General features: G+C 47.9%; 1 protein-coding gene across 1 annotated transcript in view; it reads right to left on the bottom strand.

Annotated features, from left to right (window-relative positions):
• Positions 1–574: 574 nt before the first annotated feature.
• RTN4R (reticulon 4 receptor) overlaps positions 575–23,259 on the bottom strand; it is a gene marked incomplete at its 5' end in the record, with an annotated part of 146,805 nt that continues 124,120 nt past the window's right edge. The window contains one exon of the mRNA XM_081966924.1: positions 575–2,118. Coding sequence (XP_081823050.1) covers positions 674–2,118 — 1,445 coding nt within the window. The 3' untranslated portion in view covers positions 575–673. The remainder of the gene's footprint in view (positions 2,119–23,259) is intronic.

The raw sequence follows: 23,259 nt of genomic DNA, 5'->3' as shown, positions 1-23,259 counted from the left end.
ATATATCTATATTCATATTTATATATATACTGCAGTCTTCAGTGAAGGAAAAGGGAGCATTCTTTAACAAATGCCTCCTTCTGTAAACCCAACGAGACCAAAGGAGGTTAAACCTCGAAATCCAGAAATTTTTTTAAAAATTGACACTGATGTGATCTCAGCAGATGGGAAAAATGTGCAATATCGTTTAGGACTTCAGGACTTCAAATTACAAGAAATGGTTTTAGGGTGAGGGGGAACATTACAAAGATATGGGGTCATTATACCTCTTTATTTTTCTATTCTTTCTTTCTTTCTTTCTTTCTTTCTTTCTTTCTTTCTTCTTTCCTTTCCTTTCCTTTCTTTTTTCTTTCTCTTTGGGAAAAGGGTAATTCCAAGGACAAAGGCAAGATCAACCCATCAAAATCAAACATAGAAATTCCAGAAGGAAGAAATAAATTATTTACACTTTTTTTGTTTTGTTGATTTCGTCTGTGTGTGAGAGAGAGAGTCTATAAAGGCATCCAGTAATTGTTTAGCATCGTAACGTTTTTTTCCCCTCTGGGCATAACTTCTCCTTCACAACCTTTTGGGGGGGGGGGAAGGGGCTTTGCACCCCCTCCCCCTCCCGCCCTCCTGTCCCTTTCTTAAAGCCAAGAGCCCCCACCCCCTGAAAGCAAAGCCTCGCTTGGTTTCAAGAGAAGCAAAAGAGACTCCACATGACGGGGGGCAGCAGAAGGCTTGGGAGGACTGGGGGGCTGGCACTGATACTAGTACTGGCACCCGGCTGTGCCATACGGCACTGGGACCTGGACTTATTTCTCCGAGAGCACCCCTGCCTCCTTTTGGTCGGGGCGGTGGAGGGCTCTACGGGACCCAAAAACTCGGGTTTCAAGTTGGTCAGAGGGGGGTCGACCGCGCTGGGGTACGTCCCAAAGGGCGAGTCATTGATGTGCTTGTTGCTGCTGTTTTTGGGCAGCTCCGCCTCCACCTGATGCTTGGTTTTGGCCATATTTTCCTTATCCTTGAGTGGGTTATTAGGGGAAGCCCGGTTGCTGTGAGAAGGCTGCGATGCCTTGGCTTTGGCTTCGTAAATGAAAGATTTATCCATCTCTGGCGGGCAGCATTTCTGCCTGTTGTCCTGGGGCCCGAGCGTCGGGTCCGCCGTGGGCACTTTTCCAGATCTGGTCTTGGTGCTGAAGACGCTCGTTCTGATCTGGTTGAAGGAGTCGAGGCAGCCTTCCAGGTCCGTGCTCTGCAAGCGCTTGAGGTCCCTCCCTGCCAGCTGAGCGGGTAAGTGGCACTCCAATTCGGAGGAAGACCCTTTGAACTGCTTAAACCAATCCCAGAGCGAGCGGGCCTGGCAGTCGCACACCCACTGGTTGCCATTGAGCCGGAGGTACTGGAGAGACCCCAGCGGAGCCATGGTCTCCCCGCTCAGCACCGTCAAGTTGTTATTAAAAAGGTACAAGGTCATCACCTTCCCAAGGTCATGGAATGACCGGCGGTGGACTACGCTGACCCTGTTCTGATGCAGCAGCAGCCTATCCAGGTTCGTCAACCCCCGGAAGACGTTTTCCGACAAGCTCTTGATTTTGTTCCCGTGCAGAAACAAATAGGTGAGGTTAGCGAGATCCAGGAAGGTGTCGTCCAGCAGCTCCTGCAGACTATTGTCCTGCAGGTAGAGATACTGTAAGGAGAAAAGACCTCGAAAAAGGCCCGTGGACAACTCCAGGAGCCCGCAGCGATCCAGGTGCAAAGTATGCAGGTGGACGAGGCCCTGGAAGGTAGAAGGATTGATGGACTTCAGGTTGACGTTGTCGCTCAAGTCGAGCTCTTCCAACTTGTCCAACCCATAGAAAGCCCCGGGTTCGATAAGACTGATGTTGTTGGAATGGATCCACAGAATGGAGAGGTTGCGGCAGAAAGTAAAGCTGGTGGACTGGATCAGGCCGATTCGGTTGTTGTGGAGGAAAATCCGCTGAGTCTGGACTGGGATCTCGATGGGGATGGTGGAGATCCCTTGCTGCTGGCAGCTGATTGTGATTTTGGGTTCACTGTAACACACGCATGCTCCGGGACACAACTCCACTTCGGATGGGAAGTTCAAGCACAGCACCAAAATCAGCAGTTTGCTTCCTGAAAAATGTCCCAAAGGAAGGGGGAGAAAGAGAGAGAGGAAGGATTAGAGCATTCCTGGAGACCAACATGTCATTGTCATTCACAACAGAGACGTTTGAAAGGGAGCACTAGAGCAGGGGTCTGAAACTCAAGGCCCGTGGGCTGCATCTGGCCAGCAATGTGGTTGGATCCAGCCCACAGGGCTGTCCTGGAAAATGTAAGGGGCTGGCCCACATCGCTTTGGCCCAGTCTACCCAATGCAAAGAGGAAACATGCCAGCAGTTTGGGGAATGGACTCAAGCTGGCCACACCCACCCAGTCAGCCACACCCAGTGAGTGGTCTCAAGCTGGCCATGCCCACCCATTAGGCCACACCCAATGAGTGGCCTCAAGCTGGCCATGCCCAGTCAGCCATGTCCACTGAGTGGCCTCAAGCTGGCCATACCCACCCAGTCAGCCATGCCCAGTGAATGGAATCAAGCTGGCCACGCCTATCCAGCTGGCTACCGCCCACTAAGTTACGTCAAGCTGGCCATGCCCACCCACTAGGCCATACCTAATGAGTGGCATCAAGCTAGCCATGCCCACTCAGCCGGCCATGCCCAGTGAGTGGTGTCAAGTAGGCCATGCCCACCCAGTCGCCCATGTCTGTCTGGCTCCCTGAGGTCAACCACAGCCCTGATGTTGCCCTCAATGAAATTGAGTTTGACACCCCTGCACTAGAGAATACACAAACGGCACCCAGCCTAGACAAATGAGTAAAACAACCCCAAGTGAAACAAGAAATTCCCTCCAGTCAATATTAGCAACAGATTTTGGAAAGAGAAAAAAAAAAGACAGGTATATTTCTTACGAAAGCTCTCTCCGTGCCATGGAAATACGAAGGCTCTGTTGGAGATGAGGCATGTCCTTCTCAACGGCATCACAAATGACACCATTCAACAACATTTTGGTGTGGCACCAATTACACAGAAGAGGAGAGAAGGCCAGCTCTGATGGTATGGACGTATCCAGAGAGCAGCAGCTTCCATCATGGCCAAGACTGCCTACCAACTAGGAGTCAATGGCTGGTGATCTCTCGGGTGCCCAAAACAGAGGTGGCAAGACACTATCAACAAAGATATGGAAGCCGTGGCCTTGCACCCTGCAAATGCAGCTGAGCATGCAAAGTGGCACTCAATGATCTGAAAAGTGGACTGTACACCTGGGAGAATATGCTAGGAAGAAGGAGAAAGAAGAGGAGGAGGAGGAAGAGGAGGAGGAGGAGAAAGAGAAGAAGGAGGAGGAGGAGGAGGAGGAGGAGGAGGAGAAGAAGAAGAAGAAGAAGAAGAAGAAGAAGAAGAAGAAGAAGAAGAAGAAGAAGAAGAAGAAGAAGAAGAAGAAGAAGAAGAAGAAGAAGAAGAAGAAGAAGAAGAAGAAGAAGAAGAAGAATAGGAAATTTCTTACCCCAGGGATCCCCACTATTGGGCCGTGAGCCATTCGGAACTGGGTCGTGGAAGCAGCAGGCAAGCACATGCATGTGCACCCCACCCCCACTTGTGCAAGCAGTGGGCAAGCGTGTGCACACACAACTCCATTTGTGCAAGCTCCCCCAAACTTGCGCATATGTGCGCTTCCAGGCCACTCATGTGGGACCATCCCCACTGTTCCTCCCTCCCACTGGTCTGCAAAGCCAGAAAGCTTGGGGAACTCTGTCTTGCCCCATTGTTTGCACCTGTGCAAGTTTGATTGAAGTCACAAATGGATTTTTTTTAAAGGAAAAACGACAGGATTTTTACTGGGGGAGGATGTTACAGAAATGTTCATTACAATTCAAGTATCCGGAGCATCAAGAACATGCAACATGATTTCAGATTTTCCTAATTCTGGATGCCAGTCATTAACAAGTTTGTCTTTCCCCCTTTCCCTGTTTGGAAAGGACAGAAGAGTGAGTAGAAAGAGTTTTGCCTGTAGGAAGTTAGCACCCACCCCTCTCCTAGAAAAATGAAATATCCTAGGAAATATTAAAAAGGCAGAATGTTATATTTCCCTGGATGAGAAATGGAGAAACATGTTTTTTAAGGCAGGAAGCAGACTCGCTCTTAATAGCTCCCACCCTCCTCAAGAGCCCACAGCAGATGCCAGCACTTAAGCGATAAAGAGATAGCTAGGTCTATTCATAGGCAAATGCCCTCACTCAAGATCCAAGAAAGGTAGGATTAACCCTCTACCCATCTCACCAGAGATGGTATTCAGCAGGTTCTGACCAGTTCTGGAGATCCAGTAACGGAAATTTTGAGTAGTTGGGAGAACTGGTAAGTACCACCTCTGATGGGCCCCACCACCATCGATTCTCTGCCTCCCGAGTCCCAGCTGATCGGAAGGGAATGGAGATTTTACAGTACCCTTTCCCTGCCACGCCCACACAACCAGTAGTAAAAAAAATTGAATCCCACCACTGCATCTCACCACATGGTACCTGGGAAGATTACATCACCCAGAAAGAGTCAACCAAGCCTGGGACTCGGGACAGAGTTGCCCTCTGCATGGCCCCATGGGAGTCTGACAACCAATCAGAATACAAGCTCAAATTCAAAAGCCCAGAGCGGGCATAAAACCCAGGCACTCTCTTCCCTTTTTTTCCCCCAGCATCTCAAGCCATATGATCCTGTCCACCACTAAAACCATCTTTCCAAGTGGCCACCATATTTCCAGTGTCTTCCTCCTCACTTGGAACTGAACGCAGAAGGACATTTCTTCCAACATGCTGAAGGAAGAAAGGTCATAAAGTGGGGCAAAACTCACTCCACAAACATCTCACTTAACAAGGTAAACTGTGGACCCCATTGCGGTCGTAAGGAGAGAACTACTTGTATTTTGTATTTCTTAATTTCTCACCGTCTTTCCCAGAGGGGGATTGATAACTTGACGATGGATGCTTCTGGGCTAGGCGTTTCACAATCTTGGCAATGGTCCGATGGGTGGACTTCAACTCCCAGAATTCCCCAGCCAGCGAGGTTGAGAAACCCCGCTTTGGGCTGTGTGCAGACAGTCTCCCAGCTGGGAAGAGCGGAAGTCCCTCGGGGAGCCTCATCTTTGCAGGATCCCTCTGGGGAAGGGAAGCTGCTGATTCATTTGTGCGATGCAGCTGACTAGGTGGGAAGGTTTAACTACCATTTTCTGTGGGAGTTAATTAACCGGATCCTGTTTGCACAACAGACGAACCTCCCCTGACCCAGTTTAGTTGCCGTGCAAACCGAGCCCAAGAACAGGAGAACAGCTATTTTAGCCATGACCTTCAGACAGCAGGAAAAGGCAAGCACTTGGCGCCAAGCAAAATGCAAAAAGGCCAACCCCAACCTTCCTTTGATTGGCACGGAGGCTGTCTCCTTAATGAAAGGAGGGACCAGAGGCCAGCATGTGATGAATGTTTTGCCTTGCAGATTAACTGAGTTGGAAGGGACCTTATAGGTCATCTAGTCCAACCTCCCTGCCCCAGCAAGAGACCCTACACCATTTCTGACAGAGGGCAGTCCAGTCTCTTCTTGAAAGCCTCCAGGGATGAAGCTCCTACAATTCCTGAAGGTAACTTGTTCCATTCAATATAGAATAACAGAGTTGTAAGGGACCTTGTAGGCCATCTAGTCCAACCTTCTGCCCAAGCAGGAGACCCTACCCCATTTCTGACTGATGGCAGTCCAGACTCTTCTTGAAAGCCTCCAGGGATGAAGCTCCCACAACTTCTAAAGGCAACTTCTATTCCATTGGTTCCATTGTTCTCACTGTCAGGAAATTCCTCCTTATTTCCAGGTTGAATCTCTTCTAGTTCAGTTTCCATCCATCGTTCTTTGTCTGGCCTTTGGTCGCTTTGGAGAATAGCTTGACCCCTCCTCTCTGGGGCAGCCCCTCAAATATTGAAGACTGCTATCCTGTCTCCCCTGGTCCTTCTCTTCACTAGACTAGCCGGGCCCAGTTCCTGCAACCGTTCATTGTATGTTTTAGCCTCCAGTCCCCTCATCATCCTGGTTGCTCTTCTCTGCACTCCTTTTAGAGTCTCAACATCTTTTTTATAGTGTGGGGACCAAAACTGCATGCAGTACTCTAGGTGTGGTCTTACTAAGGCTTTATAGAGCGGGATTATAGTGACGTGTTGCCACAGTGAATTGTCATAGGCCCCCTCCACCCCACTGGCATCCAACCTCTCGTATGCAGAGAGGTGAGGTAGGAATACATTTGGAGAGCTCTCCGATCCTGCGAGAAAGGGCTGTAAATCTCCACCAATAAATTACGATCATTTGCTCTGTCAATATTATAGATATGGCTCAGATATTTTATTGGGGCATTGGGAAGAGCACCAAGGGACAGATCAGACTGGAGACGGTTCCCTCTTTCGGGTAATCAAAAGCCGGGAAACCTAAACCAGCCCCGTGGTCTTGTCATCGTAACTCACTCGGTGCGCTTAATGAAGCTGCCAATCGAAGAGGGAGCGGCAGCTGCCGTGGCTCCGAGGGAGATTCTCTTTGGAGGAGAGATGGCAACTGCTCAAGCAAGCGGGGACAATCCGTGCCTGAGATTATTGAGTCCTTCCAAGCCCCCTCCAGGCTGAGCATTTGGATCACGCTGGTGACATTTTGCTGGCTGCTTGTCATGTTTTGACATGCTCCAGCCCCATTGCAGGGAGCAAAGCAAGGCACAGGTTCCCAGTGCCCAGCCTACAGCGTGTCACGTAGAGAGGCTTCCCTTGGGAAATTAAAGCCATTCTACCTACTGGGAGGGGGGAAAAGGGGAGGAGGGGAAGATGCCAAAAATGCAAGGATAAGACAAATCCGTTGGGAGTTTGGTGAGTCACGCTAGGCATTAGGGCTTTGTGTGTCCGTGCGCGCAAGAAGCAGGATTTCTCCAGCCTCCTCCTGCGCTGTAATGAGGACACCAAACTCCACAGGAGGATAGCAATAGCCACAGCCCTTACACTTATATACTGCTTCTCAGTGCTTTATAGCCCTCTCTAAGGGGTTTACAGGGTTGGCGTGTTGCCCCCAACAATCTGGATCCTCATTTTACCCAACGTGGAAGGATGGGAGGCCGAGTCATCCTTGAGCTGATCAGGATCGTACTGCTGGCAGTGGGCAGAGTTATGAAAGGAAGGAAGGAAGGAAGGGGAAAAGGAAGAGCTATAGGAATAGCACTTAGACTTATATACCGCTTCACAGTGCTTTGCAGCCCTCTCTAAGCTGTTTACAGAGTCAGCCTCTTGCCCCCAACAATCTGGGTCCTCATTTACCAACCTTGGAAGGACGGAAGGTTGAGTCAACCTTGAGCTGGTGAGAACTGAACTGCTGGGAGTGAGCAGAGGGAAGGAAGGAAGGGACAGCAATCACTTCACAATGCTTTACAGCCCTCTCTAAGAGGTTTACAGTCTATCGCCCCCAACAATCTGGGTCCTCATTTTACCCAACGCGGAAGGATGGGAGGCCGAGTCATCCTTGAGCTGATCAGGATTGAACTGCTGGCAGTGGGCAGAGTTTGCCTGCAATACTGCATTCTAATCACTGCACACCATGGATGGATGGATGGATGGATGGATGGATGGAAGGAAGGAAGGAAGGAAGGAAGGAAGGAAGGAAGGAAGGAAAGAAGGAAGGAAAGACAGTAGCACTTAGACTTATTTACTGCTTTATAGTGCTTTACAGCCCTTTCTAAGTGGCTTACAACCTCTTGCCCCCAACAATCTGGGTCCTCATTTTACCGACCTCAAAAGGAGGGAAGGCTGAGTCAACCTTGAGCCAGTCAAGATTGAACTGCTGGCAATGGGCAGAATTAGCCTGCAGTACTACATTCTAACCACTGCACTCTATGGATGGATGGATGGATGGGTGGATGGATGGAAGGATAGATGGATGGATGGATGGATGGATGGATGGATGGATGGACGGACGGACGGGAGGGTGGTCAGGCAGACAGGCAGGCAGGAACATCATTTTTCACACCTAGGACCATCGTAGCATCCCCATGGTCATATGATTTACCTTCGGATGCCTGGCAACTGGCTCACATTTATGACGGTTGCAGCAGTCATGCGATCCACTTTTGCCACCTTCTGACAAGCAAAGTTGATGGAGAAGCCAGATTCCCGTAAGAACCGCGGCACTAATTTAATGAGTGCAGCACTTCACTTAATGACCATGGTCAGAAAGGTTGTAAAATGGGGCACAATTCACTTGTTTTACTCAGCAGCAAGAAATGTTGGGCTCACTTGTGGTTGTAAGTGGAGGACTACCTATGGAATAGTTCCAAACTAATTCTGTGGCCCGCCAGCAGCCAGCAGAGCTGCCAGTGGAGTTGGACAGTGAGGAAGTTGGGGAGGAAGATGGGCCAGTCCTGGAGTCTGGGGAAGGCTCTGATGAGGGCTCTGTGTCGGAGGCAGAGAGGGGGCCAGAGCCATCTGACAGTTATTAGTTGCCTTCAGAGTTGGAGATCAGTGGGGCAGAAGAACAGCTGGAGCCTGTTCCCAGTGTGCGCATGTACAGAGTTGCCAGATGAAGGGAACAGCTAAGGAACAGGGGCCGACTTGGGAGTAAGGCCACAGATGGACGATGAATGGCCCCTCCCAGAGGAAATAAAAGAGGAGCAAAAGGGGAGTGGAGTTTGCAGGAGACCATTAGTTCGCTTCATTGGTTCATGACTCTCCGAGAGTCCTTGCCAAGTTCTGCAGATCTCAGCCTGGCAGCTCTCCAAGCCAGATAAGGTCTGTGACTGTAAATCCTCCCTTGAAAGACTTTGCTGGATGTGAATGAGCAGAATTCACAGTCAATTAATAAAATGTTTTTTTTGTTGGGACCAGGAGTTGGCTTCAGGCTCTTGGGAAGCCTCGGTCAGAACAACTGGGAATTGAAAGTGACTGAGCCTCAACAAACGGCCTCCTGTTTTTGGAATATCTAATGCATCCAAGTGAAAGGGGAGTGGGCTTTTGCAGGAGACAATTCATTCGGTCGGTCGTTAGATTCGTTTCAGGAGTGTGAAGATCTGTCCGTGAATCTCAGAGACTCTGTGCCCAGTCCTTGCACAGCATCTTATTTGGAAAATATTTACATGGCAGCTTTCCAAGCTAGATAAGGTCTGTGATCATAAATTCACCTTTGAAAGACTGTTTGCCAGGCCTTGGCTGAATGTGAACGAGAGGAATTCACATTCGTTTAATAAAAGAGGTTTTATCGGGACCAGGACTCTGCCTCCTGCTTTTTGCAGAAGCCTAGGTCAGAACACTGAGTTACAAATAAGCTATTTACAAACAGCTGCAATAATCCCAAGATTTGCCCTAATAACCCACCCTGAGTTTAAGAATCATTATTCTAAGCCAAGAGGTTTGCCATCCTTCAAGTTAGCATGACTCCTTTGGTGATCATTTCATCTATCATAAAGCATGGATTTCACACACCCTACTAAATCTTTCTCCAGTCTGACATTCTCCAGATGTGGGCCTACAAATCTCATGACGATAAAGCTGGGAACAAGGAGAATTGAAAGCCACACATCTGCAGGGTGCCAGATGGGGGAGGCCTTTATGGGGAGGTGGGAAGGTGGGGGGACACACTTGCCTTGCAGGCTACACAGCCAACACGCTTGCAGAATGAATAGACAGGGCAGCTGATGGGAGCAGGCAATAGTAAAATTGTGTGAGGGGGTGTTTTAGGTGTATGACGGAGGGGGGACATACCACAGGGTTAGGACACTGGAAAAGTGTTCCTGCTTTGAGCCATCAAACCTTGGCGCTCTGAAATATATGGCCAACCACAGTCTTTCCTTTTAGGGCAAGTAGCATCACATCAAGTGCAGACAAAGAGAAAGAAGAAACAGGAGCTTAGCTAAACTGAGATCAGGGCTAGCACTGATGACGTTACCTAGTTGGGTCATGAAACGTCTGCAAGAAAATAAGCAAGCCCAGGACCCCACAGTCTTCCTCCTCCTCTTTGCAAACCTCATTTCCTTCATTTCCTCATTTCCTTCTAGCACTGATGATGTTACCTACTTGGGTCATGAAACGTTTGCAAGAAAACAATCAAGCCCAGAGAGCAGCAAAGACCCCTCATCTCAACCCTGAGCTGCAAATACTCTCCTTTATTGGAAAACCGAGTTTATAGTAAGCAGTGCGGTACCACAAGGTTCCGTCTTAGGCCCAGGACTCTTCAGTATCTTCATAAACGTCTTAGATGAGGGAATAGAAGTGGAACTTACCAAATATGTGGATGATACTAAGCTGGCAGGAATAGCCAACAGCCCTAGAAGATAGACCCAGATGGATCTTGACAGTCTTGAACCCTTGTCCCTATCTAACAAAGTGAAATTCAATGTAGAGAAAAGTAAAGTCTTACACTTAAGCAAGAAAGACCAAAGGACACATATAAACTGGGTAAAACAAGGCTTCAATAGCAGTGACTGGGAGAGGGATCTTGGAGTCTTAGTGGAAAACCAGTTAAATATGAGCCAGCTGTGTGCAGCAGCAATCAAAAAAGCCAATGCAATCCTAAATTGCATTAACAGAGGGATGCAATCAAGATCAAGGGAGGTACTAATACCTCTCTATAAAGCCTTAATAAGGCCATACCTAGAGAACTGCATCCAGTTTTGTCACACGGTTAAAAAGATGTTGAGATTAAAGAGTGCAGAGAAGAGCAACCAGGATGATGAGGGGACTGGAGACTAAAACATACGATGAACGGTTGCAGGAACTGGGCATAGCTAGTCTAGTGAAGAGAAGGACCAGGGGAGACACAATAGCAGCCTTCCAATATTTGAGGGGCTGCCACAGAGAGGAGGGGGTCAAAGCACCTGAAGGTCAGATAAGGAATAATGGATGGAAACTGAACAAGGAGACATTCAACCTGGAAATAAGGAGGATTTTCTGACAGAACAATCAAACGATGTAACAGAAGTTGCCTTCAGAAGTTGTGGGAGCTTCATCATTGGAGGCTTTCAAGAAGAGACTAGACTGCCATCTGTCAGAAATGGTGTAGGTAGGATCTCCAGCTTGGGTGGAGGGGTTGGACTAGATGACCTACAAAATCCCTTCCAACTCTGTTAATCTGAATATATCTAAGATGATCAAAGTCCTGGAGATTAAAACATACGATGAACAGTTGCAGGAACCGGGCATGGCTAGTCTAGTGAAGAGAAGGACCAGGAGAGACAGGAGAGCATCTTCCAATATTTGAGGAGCTGGGGCTGGGGGTTGGACTAGATGGCCTATAAGGTCCCTTCCAACTCTGTTAATCTGAATCTATCTAAGACGATCAAAAGTTAAAACATAACAATGAATAGTTGCAGGAACTGGGCCTGGCTAGTCTAGTGAAGAGAAGGACCAGGGAGACAGGAGAGCATCTTCCAATATTTGAGGGGCTGCCACAGAGAGGAGTAAGGGTCCAGCTATTCTCCAAAGCATCTGAAGGCCAGACAAGGAAGAATGGATGGAAACTGAAGAAGGAGAATGCTTGAGAAAGCTGAGAAATAAAAAAGCAGCATTTCCAAGCATGACCAGGGCAGAATAGATGGATAGCTGAGCCGTTATGTGGTATAAGAACTATTAGTGCTTCAGTTAAGCAATTGAAGAGAAAGAAACTGAAATGATTTGGTGAGACTCCACCTTAATGAGTTCACTAATGAATGGCGGCCGGGGTGTCACGGATTCCATTTTCAAGATTCTGCCTCCAGACTCTTCTTTTTTTCCCGGGCATTAAGGATGATTGATGAAGCTCCCGGAGAATCTTGTATCTCCATTCATGAACTGTTGGGGCTTGAGAAGAGTGTCAACCTGAAGGCAACAATTATCTGCTTTGCTGTGTGTAGATTACACTCAAGCACTTTGTCCCTTGTGCTTAAAAGAGGCTTTCAGAGAAGCTGAAGCAGGTTCAGAGGAGGGGAAAAGAGGAGGATGGGAGAGAAGAAACAAGGACGGAAGATGGAATACGGCAGGGGTGTCCAAACTTGGGAACTTTAAGACTTGTGGACTTCAACTCCTAGAATTCCCCAGCCAGCCATGCTGGCTGGGGAATTCTGGGAGTTGAAGTCCACAAGTCTTAAAGTTCCCAAGTTTGGACACCCCTGGAATACGGCATTCAGTTTTGGTTGCCATGATGTAGAAAAGATGTTGGGACTCTAGAAAGAGTGCAGAGAAGAGCAACAAAGATGATTAGGGGGCTGGAAGCTAAAACATATGAAGAACGGTTGCTGGAACTGGGTATGTCTAGTTCAGGGCCATCAAACTCGATTTCATTGAGGGCTGCATCAGGATTGTGTTTGATGTCAGGGGGCTGGGTGGGTGTGGCCAGGGTGGGTGTGGCCAGCTCAACGTCACTCGTGTCAAGAGTTTCCTGTGAAGGTCTGAGCACTCTGCCAGCAAAAACGGAGCTAAGGAGGGCTGCAGGAGGCCATTGTAGCTGAAAACGGAGCCCGGGAGTGCCGCATTCAGCCCTCCCGAGTTCTATTTTCACTGGTGGAGGCACCCTGGGCTGGCCCTTCACTGTTTCTAGGGTGGCCCCCAGGCCAGATCTAAACACCCCGTAGGCTGTATCTGGCCCGCGGGCCTTGAGTTTGACACCCCTGGTCTAGTTTAATGAAAAGAAGGACAAAGGGGTGACATGATAGCCGTCTTTCAGTATTTGAGGTACTGCCACAAAGAAGAGGGAGTCAAGCTATTCTCCAAGGCACCTGAGGGCAGGACAAGAAGCAATGGGTGGAAACTAACGAAGGAGAGAAGCAACTTAGAACTGAGGAGAAATTTCCTGACAGTGAGAACAATTAATCAGTGGAACGACTTGCCTCCAGAAGTTGTGAATGCTCCAACACTGGAAGTTTTAAAGAAGATGTTGGATTTGTCTGAAGTGGTGTAGGGTTTCCTGCCTAGGCAGGGGGTTGGACTAGAAGACCTCCAAGGTCCCTTCCAATGCTGTTATTCTGTGTTCTGCAAGATATCAAGAGCAAGGTATGTTTAGCCACGAGAAGAGAAGCTGTAGGGAGGTGGGGAGAGCCATCTTCAAATCCCAGAAAGCCTGTCTCACCAAAGAAGGTCAAAGCCTGTTCTCTCATGCTCACAAGTGCAAGACCCAAAGGATTTAAGTTACAGGAAGGCAGATCTTGCCTGAATGTCAGAAGATTTCCCTAAACTGGCCCTCTCTTACTTTTCCCGGATGTATCCAAATGGAAGCTAGGCAGCTTCTCTTTCAGTGATGCTGGATTTCTGCACATGAGGACTGGCTCTCCATTCAAGAACGTCCCTGGAATGCTATTTAATCAATTAGAAAAGAGCTGGAAGGGACCTTCGAGGTCTACTAGTCCAACCCCCTGCTCAAGTAAGAGACCCTATACTATTTCAGACCCCATACCAATTGTTGTGGCCCGCAAGCGGCCAGTGGAGCTGTCTGCTGCCTCAGACAGTGAGGAGGTTGGGGAGGAACCTGGGCCAGTCCTGAGTCTGGGGAAGGCTCTGAGGAGGGTTCTGTGTCAGAGGCAGAGATGGGGCCAGGGCTGTCTGACAGTTATCAGCTGCCCTCTGAGTCAGACATCAGTGAGGCAGAAGAACAGCTGGAGCCTGTTCCCAGTGTGCACATGCACAGAGTTGCCAGACGAAGGGAACATCTAAGGAACAAGGATAGACTTGGGAGTAAAGCCACAGGTGAATGGCCCCTCCCATAGTGAATAAAAGAGGAGCGAAAGGGGAGTGGAGTTTGCAGGAGACCATTAGTTCATTCCTGCATTCTTGCCAAGTATTGTGGCATCTGAAAGATCTCGGCCTGGCCACTCTCCAAGCCTGATAAACAGCTAAAGAACAGGGGTCAACTTGGGAGTCAGGCCACAGGGGGATGATGAATGGGAATAAAGAGGAGCAAAAGTGGAGGGGAGTTTGCAGAAGACAATTAGTTCAATTCATTAGGGTGAAGATCTATTCCTTACTTCTTGCCAAGTATCTGCTGCTACAGCGTGGAATTTGAAAGATATCGGCCTGGCAGCTCTCCAAGCATGATAAAGGCCTGTAGTTGTGAAATCTCATGAAAGACTGCTGGCCGGGACTTTGCTGGAGAGGAATTCCCTTTAAAATGAAATAAAAGGGTTTTTTATCAGGACGAGGCTTTGTGCTCTTGGGAAGCCTAGGTCCGAACACCAGTCTCACGGCAGAATATTATTAGCCGCTGCCCAAAAACCCTTGATAAATCAAGAGAAAGTACCAAGATTTCAAAGAGGATGGATGTATATCTCAACGAAGAAACCCGACCCCCTTTCCCTTCATACGTTCCTCCCAGTCCTCGGAAGAGTGCATTCAGCTCTCCCGAAAGGCCCATAAATGCAACGGGACAATCTAGTGAATGTGTCACTGACCCTGAAACAAATAGAACGTCAGGCTTAATGAAGGTTTAATTGATACGGAATTAAAAAATGTGTTGACACTTAACAGGCCACTTTTGAGCCACATAAAAAGCAGCCCTAACGGGCTTCATCTCCCTGAGCTGAAGAGAGGTTATAAACCAAGTTAATGCTTTTTACAAAAGCTTTCTATGGAGGGTCTGTTATCGTTCCCGCGGCTGATAGTTCTTCTCCATTGACTGGTTGTCAATCAATCAATCAATCAGAATAGAGCTGGAAGGAATATTGGAGGTCTCCCTGCTCAAGCCTAAGACACTCTACCAGTGATAGCGAATCTTTTCAGCACTGAGTGCCCAAAGTGGAATGTTTGCGCATGTATGCGCGCCGGAGCGCTGGAAATCTGAAGACAAGTCAGACGGTGCATGCATGTTTATTGGCTATTTTTGGGGCCTGGGAAACGGCCTGAAAACAGCCTGAAAAAGGCCCCAAAGTCTGGAAAATGACCATTTTGGGGTCCATTTTCAGGCTGTGAAGACCAGCCGGCCATCGCGCATGAAGTGCAGCTGGCGATGGCATGCGTGCCCACACAGAGACGGTTCTGCCATATGCCATAGGTTCGCCATCACAGCCGTATAACATTTCAGACAAGTGACTGTCCAGTCTCTCCTTAAAACCTTCCAGTGTGGGGGAACACCCACAACTTCTGGTGGCAAGCAGTTCCATTGGTTAATTGTCCTCCCTGTTAGGAAGTTTCTCCTTAATTCCAGGTTGCTTCTCTCCTTGTTTAGTTTCCAATCATTGTTTCTTGTCTTGCCTTCTGGTGCTTTGGAGAATAATTTGACTCCCTCTTCTTTGGGGCAGCCTCTCAAATACTGGAATGCTGCTATCATGTCACCCCTAGTCCTTATTTTCTCTAGACTAGCCAGACCCAAATCCTGCAACCGTTCTTCGTATGTCTCCAAGCCTTTGATCATCCTATTTGCTCTTCTTTGCACTGTATAGTTGTGATATAGAAACCTCCAGCCCAGCATTTCTCCATCTTGGCAACTTTGTGGGGATTTCACATGGCCTAGGTTTGCCAAGGCAGAGAAGCCCCGATTCACATTTGCGATCCGGTAGCGAAGGTAAGTTGGTTTCACCCCTGACTTTGAACCACATTTTCTTCGTCACCTCATTAATGGGGTCGCTAAGATGCCAATAAATTTAATAAATAAATAAAAATAAATTCCGCGAGCCTAACAGTGAACTGGCAGGATGTCTCCCTTCCTGACCACCCAAGACCATCCCCATTCCCCACCATGCTTCAGGAAGTCCTCGGCTTTCAACAGTTGACTTAATGACTGTTTAAAGTTTCAACAGCACTGAAAAAAGGGGCCATTTCTCGCGCTTAGCACCCTTGTAGTTATCAGAGTTCAAATGCTTGGCAACTGACTTGTATTCGTGACGGTTGGGGTCAGAAGGTTTTGCCATTGACTTGACCAAGTCAATGGGAAGCCAGATTCCCCTAACAACTGCAGTGGCAAGAACAGTCGTAAGATGGGGCAAAATTCACTTAAGAATTGCCTCGCTTAGCAACATTGGGGCTGGATTGTGGTCGTAAGCAGAGGACTAGCCAAGGTAAATGTATTTTCAAAAGATCAACGGTAAGAACAGCTGGGTAGCTGTTTAATCTTACAGGTTTCAGGAAGACACATTTCCTTTAATGCCCCACCAGAGAGTTACTATTGCAAGAGGTTGGCAAAAGCCACAGCTGCAGATGTTCAAACAGCTGTGCATCCCACCTGAGCTGAAGCAGCTTGTGAGACTTATGAGGAGCCGTGGGGGAAAAACAAGTCCCGTCAATTCAGTGGACGTTTCCAGTCTTGCAATGTCCAGGAAGAGGCCCTTTATCACCATTGTCATCATCATCTCGTGTCTGAATTCAACGTAATGCAAATGTCAACCTGGCGGAAGCCATCTTTGGCTGCCTCATAGTTGCGGTCAAATGTGTCATTCTTCAGGGAAAAGGGATTTTATTCCTTCCACCCCCTATGTATCCTGTGTCCTGTAGTCTATTGATTTATAACCTTTAGCCTGGCACCTAGGTGGCCAGGCCTTTTTTCACCTTTTGAGGAATGTAAGGGGAGGGAAGGCCATGTGGGTTACATTGCTTGAAAGCCAGCAGAGGATGACCATGAGAAAGTTCCCTTATCAGTTTCTCAGAGCGGCCAGTAGAATAACCTCTTCACACCTGCGGATTGGCTGAATCCACCTTGGACTGTTGGGAGGGGTTTCTAATTCCTTTTATTCTAACTGTATGGCCTGAGGGCCCCTCAAGAGCCTGCTTTGATTATGTCCTGCTATCACTCCTGTTCCTTTTGAAATGCCAGGTTTCAAGAGTTTTTGCTTTCTTGAATAAGTAGGGGAAGATGGACCTCACAGTTGCCATGAACTCTCAGAGGGGGAAGGGAGGGGGAAGTAGATGGACAGGCGAACAGTCAAAGCAAAATGTTTTCTTGTGGGAACCAAGGTCATCCCAACAGGTGACAGTGGAAGGAGAAAAGGAGTGTCATACTTTCATTGGACAATGTGACTGGGGACATATTTGCTCTTTTAATTAGGGGAAATTTTAAACAGGGGAAGGGGAGTTTGCATGACCTTGGTTTCCAAGAGAAAATATGTTGTTTTGGCTATATGTCCCCCCCCCTCTATCTCAATTCGCCCCTCCCTATCCCTCAGCTCCCTATCCCTCGGTGTGGCAACACTGAAGCAGTCAAAAATGGCTTCAGTCATGTCAGCTTCAGGGTTGACACAAACTGCACAATGTGTGTAGGGCAGCCCTGGGAGTCTGTCCCATCAACAGACAATCGCAGTCCAGCTTCATTCCTCTCCCTGAAATCGAACAGCCTTTATTCCCTGTCTTGCTGCAGTTTAGAACAACTGGTTCTATGGCCAGGTGTGACTGGTGTGAAGTGCTGTCTTGCTGTACACACACATATACACACACGCACATCAATCTTCTCCTACAGGTCCGTGATGAGAAAGTACATTTAATGAGAGTGACTCAAATCAGAGGCAATCCAGATTTGATTTTCTCACTGCTAATGAAATTATTAATGATTTAGCAGTGTGCAAAGGATGGAGAATGTGCCTGAGCCTGTGAGCTCACACATTGGGTACAAAACGATCTGTTATTCCTGAACTTATCCCCTTCTTCCTGCAGGTGGTCACAAAACTCTGCCAGTGTCAAAGTTACTAAGTTAATAAACTATGCCCCTTTCTTCTGACGAGCCCAAGGAGCATATATCGGGGAGAGAAGATGCCCAAATCTGAATGGGAATAAATGGTTGTGGAAAAAGCCATCTGCAGGGTAAGATGTTAACTTTATCCCAGAAATGTGGAAGAGGACAAGTGGCACACACACATTTTGGGGTTCCAAGTCATTATACGGATAGTCCTTGATTAACGGCAGTTTGTTTAGGGACTGCAGTTACAACTACCTGTATTTCAAGCCATCCTGGTGTGCATCATTTGAGAACTTGGATCCAACTTCATCCAAGTTCAATGTAGAAAAAGGTAAAGTCCTACACTTAGGCAAGAAAAGCCAAAAGGACACATATAGACTTGGTGAAACCATGCTTAATAGCAGTGCTTGTGAGAGGGATCTTGGAGTCTTAGTGGACAACCAGTTAAACATTAGCAAGCAAGCGGCAGCCGAAAAAGCCAATGCAATCCTAAATTGCAGTAAGAGGGATACAATAAAGATCAAGGAATGTACTAATACCACTCTATAAAGTCTTAGTAAGACCACACCTAGGGTACTGTATCCCGTTTTGGTCACCACAGTATAAAAAAAGAGGTTGAGACTCTAGAAAAAGTGCAGAGAAGAGCAATCAGGATGATTGGGGGACTGGAGACTAAAATATACGATGAACGGTTGCAGGAACTGGGCATGGCCAGTCTAGTGAAGAGAAGGACCAGGGGAGACAGAAGAGCCTCTTCCAATATTTGAGGGGCTGCCACAGAGAGGAGGGGGTCAAGCTATTTTCCAGAACATCCGAAGGCCAGACAAGGAACAATGGATGGAAACTGAGGAAGGAGAGATTCAACCTGGAAATAAGGAGGAATTTTCTGACAATGAGAACAACCAACCAATGGAACAGAAGTTGCCTTCAGAAGTTGTGGGAGCTTCATCACTGGAGGCTTTCAAGAAGAGACTGGGCTGCCATCCGTCAGAAATGGTGTAGGGCCATGATGGTGAACCTAAGGCACGCGTGCTACAGGTGGCACGCAGAGCCCTCTCTGTGGGCACGCCAGCCGTCCCCCCAGCTCAGTCCTAGTGCGCATATACACATGCCTGTTGTGGCCCAACAGTGGGTGGCTGAGCTGTTGGTGGAATCTGGCAGTGATGAATACTATGGGACTGCCCTGGAGGCTGAGGAAGACTCGGGGGGGGGGGGGTTGGAGTCAGAGCAGGGACTAGAGAGGCCTGTTGGCCACCAGGTGGCATCTGTGTTGGGGAGCAGTGAGGAAGAACAGAGGGAGGCTGTCCCTGACATACGTATGTGTAGGGCTGCGAGGAGGAGGTAGCAGCTTTGGAAAAAGGGTCACAGAAGGAAATAGGAACAGGTGGCTACTGATTGGCCCCTCCCGGAGAGCTTATAGGTTCAGCAACAGGAGAGGAATTTTGCAGGAAACAACAATTTACTGATCCAACTGTAGAGGAAGATTGAGAGAATTTCGTGAGTTCAAGCCTTTTTTTATAGATAGCTTTCTGGGCTCCCAGCCAAGGGGTTGCTTATCTCCCTCCTTAGTTGTGGCAGAAAGCCAAGTCTGTATCCGTATATATTGTAGAGGCTTGGGACAGAACAGCGCCTCGTGCCGGCCAGCTGGTTTTTGAGTCCCTGCTGCGCATGCGCGGGGGGCACAGGTGGAGGTGGGGGATCAAAGGAGGTGTTGCATGTACATGCACAAGGGAGCAGGGAGCATTGTGTGTGCATTGCATTGTGGGTTTGTGCGTGTGTGATATTGCACACACACGCTTTCTGCACGCGGTGACGAAAAGGTTAGCCATCACTGGTGTAGGGTCTCCTGCTTGGGAGAGGGGGTTGGACTAGATGACCTACAAGGTCCTTTCCAACTCTGTTGATCTGTTAATTTGATGTCCCCCAGCAGAAGTGAGATCCAGAACTCTAACAAAGACGTGCTGGGCTAGCCTGTTGGCGTCACAGTTTGCCTTAAATGTCTTTTCAAAGGAGAGGAACGTTTTGATGAAATTCTCCTGGGAAAAGTCTGGTATACTTCCATTTGTTTCATAATATGGTGGCCCAGTGAGGCAGGAGTGGCTATCAATCTTTCATGGTAGAGTCCCTTCTCTAACAGCTAGCAGCCATCTTCATTAAAGTTAAGCTGCTTATTAAACTTAAAGTGTCACTTAAAGCCGCCATGAATCTTGGTCCAGACTGTCCGAGAAGCCAGGAATAGTTAGGCTGATGAAAGCAGCGAAAACATTCTTGGAAATCATTTTCAAAGACCGCTAAGCCTTCACACCGACAACAACCACAAGGAGCGAAGTTCAACAAAAACGGCTTTAAGCCAATTTAAATCAGAGCGAAAACAAGTTAAAAGGAACACCGTTTGAAAAAGGGGGACTTATTTTAGCCCGCGTAGAAAGATGCAGTATCAAATGCAATAAAAACAAGTTAAAGATACAGTTAGAAAAGGGGAGACTTGTTTATTTCTAAAGAACATAGAACTGCATTGTTTTCATGAAGAAAGGCCAGGCTGTAAGATTTAAAAGGATGAAAAAGAACGAGGCATCAAATGCTGAGCTGATATTCAGCGGGTTTGGACCGGATCGGCAAACTGGTAGCTCCGATGATCAGCTGGCCCAGCCTACCCACACAGCCCTATCTTGTCCTTCATTTCCTGCTTTCTAGCTCATCTCAACCGCACGGCAGAGCTGATTCCACCCCAGCTGTTTTACTTACCCCTTTCCCCTGAAAATAAGACCTCCCTGGACAATAAGCCCAATCGAGCTTTTGAGCGCATGCACTAAAATAAGCCCTCCACCAAAACTAAGCCCTCCCTGAAAATATTGCAACACTGCTGCAGCAATGAGGTGCCCACGCTCGCCACCTCCTGCACCTCGAAAATAATAAGACATCCCCAAAAATAAGGCCAAGTGCTTATTTCAGGGGGGGAAATCAAAAGAAAATAACACCCTGCCTTATTTTCGGGGAAACATGGTACTGTTGCTGACTTGGAAGCTGCTGAGCTTCTAAATGCTCCATTTTCAGCACTGCATGTACACACAAAGTGCATGCTGACCCCTAATTGGTTCTTAAACCGGCAACATCCCATCACTGACCAAATGCCACCTTGGAGGGTATTGCAAAGGAAGAGCCAAATGTTTATTAGAGAGCCAGTTTATCTATCTTAGACATGAAATCTGGCTGGGTGAATCTCCCTCTTTCTGGGCCCAACCCTCCTTGCAAGGTGGTTGCTTTGGAGAAAATAGGAGGAAGGAACATTCAGTGGGTGTGTTGCCTTGAGTTACTTACGCAAAGTCATAAAGTTGGGATAAAGACAAACAAGCAAATAGTGTGGGGTTAGAACAGGGGTGTCCAAACTTGGGAACTTTAAGACTTGTGGACTTCAACTCCCAGAATTCTGGGAGTTGAAGTCCACAAGTCTTAAAGTTCCCAAGTTTGGACACCCTTGGTTTTAGAACTGAGGGACAGCTTTTATCACAGTGATCAGAAAATGGAGGGGGACAAAGTGATCAGAAAACAAAAAAGATGATGAGACTTTGGAAAAAGTTCAGAGAAGAGCAACTAAGATGATCAAAGGCCTGGAGACTAAAACATACGAAGAACGACTGCAGGATTTGGGTTTGGCCAGTCTAAAGAAAAGAAGAAATAGGGGGGAATGCTGATAGCAGCCTTCCAGAATTTGAGACTGTACCATATGACCAAACTCAATTCCTGCAACTGTCCTTCGTATGTTTTAGTCTCCAGGCCTTTCATCATCTCAGTTGCTCTTCTCTGCACTTTTTCCAAAAGTCTCCACATCTTTTTGGCGACGTGGTGACCAAAACTGGATGCAGCATTCCAGGTGTGGCCTTAACTAAGGCTTTATAAAGCGGTACTAATACTTCACGCGATTTTGATTCCGTGCCTCTGTTTGTGCAACTCCTTTGCCCTATATTTCAAGGGACCTGCTCGAAAAACTCACAGGGGGATTCAGAGGCATGAAATCTACCTTATCTTACCCCAGGCAAAGATGTTCTGTGTCTCTAGGATGTCTCGTGTGCTAGAAAAATTAGAAGCAGAGTCTCTTCACTGGAAAACTCCCTGCATTCAAGAATACTGTGGACGCAGCCTGGTTCTCCTGTTTTCTTCCTTACCATTGTAGGAAGTTAGCACCCACCCCCCTCCTAGAAAAATGAGATATTTTAGGAAATATTAAAAGGGCAGAATATTTCCCCTAAAAAGGAAGCAGAAACTCATCTCCCTCCCACCTTTGTCAATCGGCTATTAAGGCCTGAGCCAGTCTATTCTACATAACAAAGATCTACTTCCTTCAGGTAGAGCCATAGGAGGAATTGCTCAAAGCCCTTTAATGACATCATCACCCAGCAAGAATCAACCAAGCTTGGGGCTCAGGACAGCCTACAGAGTTGCCCGTGTGGCCCCATGGGTGTCTGACAACCAATCAGAACCCAAGCTCAAATTCAAAAGCCCAGAGAAGGCATAAAACCCAGGAACTCTCAGAACCTCTTAGATACTAGCTTCAGTTATAGTGGTTTCCACCAAGGTCCTCTCTTCTGGCGGGAACAGAGATTCAATCTCATTGGTCGAAGCGTCTGACAGTTCCCTATAAAAGGGCTGCTGTCACTCAACCTTCGCTGGATTGTACAAACTTGTTCTGTTACAATAAAGAGCTGTTATTGCCTTTAGCCTGAGTCTGCCTTTCCATTACCCAATCTAACACTGGCGACGAGGATGGGATTGGAAGGCAACTAGGCCAACCAAAAAGAGCGTAGCAATCCAGCAAGTACATCCAGCCCGGAGCTCAGCGTGGCTTCGAGCAGCCATTTTTGAGCGGCAAACTCAAAACGCCCTCAGAACACAAAATGGCCATGCACGCCCCACCGACTCCGTACGACCCAGTCACTGAGCACTGGGACTCGCATATGCTGAGGTTCGACTGCTTCCTCGAAGCCAATGACCTCATGGGCCTTTCTGAAGGCCGCAATAAGAACATGCTCCTCGGATACTGTGGACGGGAAGTGTTCGAAACTGCCAAAGACCTCTCTGAACCAATGCCGCTAAAATCGGTCACTTGGTCCGTGCTCCAGCAGACGCTGAGGACCGACTAAGTTCCCAAGCTGTCTAAGCACGTTCGCCAGCAATATTCGCAACCAGAAGGAAGGCGAATCAATCAATGAGTACGTTGTGGCACTACGAAAGGCCGCAGCGTACTGCGAGTTCCGAGACCTAGACGAACTTATTCTTGACCGCATTATATGTGGTGTGCGGGACATTAACTTACAGAGGAGGTTACTTGCCAAATCTAACCTCACTCTGCAAATTGCTTTGGACGAAGCCAGGGCATCAGAATCGGCTCTCAAATCCACAGAGACCCTGCAGCGTCAAAGCATTCCGCAAGACGCATGGAAGAGCACATGTGTACATCGCAAGGCTGCAGAGGCTGAGAGCTCTGAAGGCGAAGATGACAGCTGCCACATGTGCAGTAGCCGCACCAAGCCAGCACGCAAATTAGAACCATGATTTCCGCCTTGCGCTAGCTGTGGAGGAGACCATGCCCGATCGGCTTGCCATTTCT

This window comes from Natrix helvetica, assembly GCF_964273705.1.
Source record: "Natrix helvetica genome assembly, chromosome: 14".
Taxonomy (NCBI): Eukaryota; Metazoa; Chordata; class Lepidosauria; order Squamata; family Natricidae; genus Natrix; species Natrix helvetica.
This window is presented reverse-complemented; position numbering and strand designations above follow the sequence as displayed.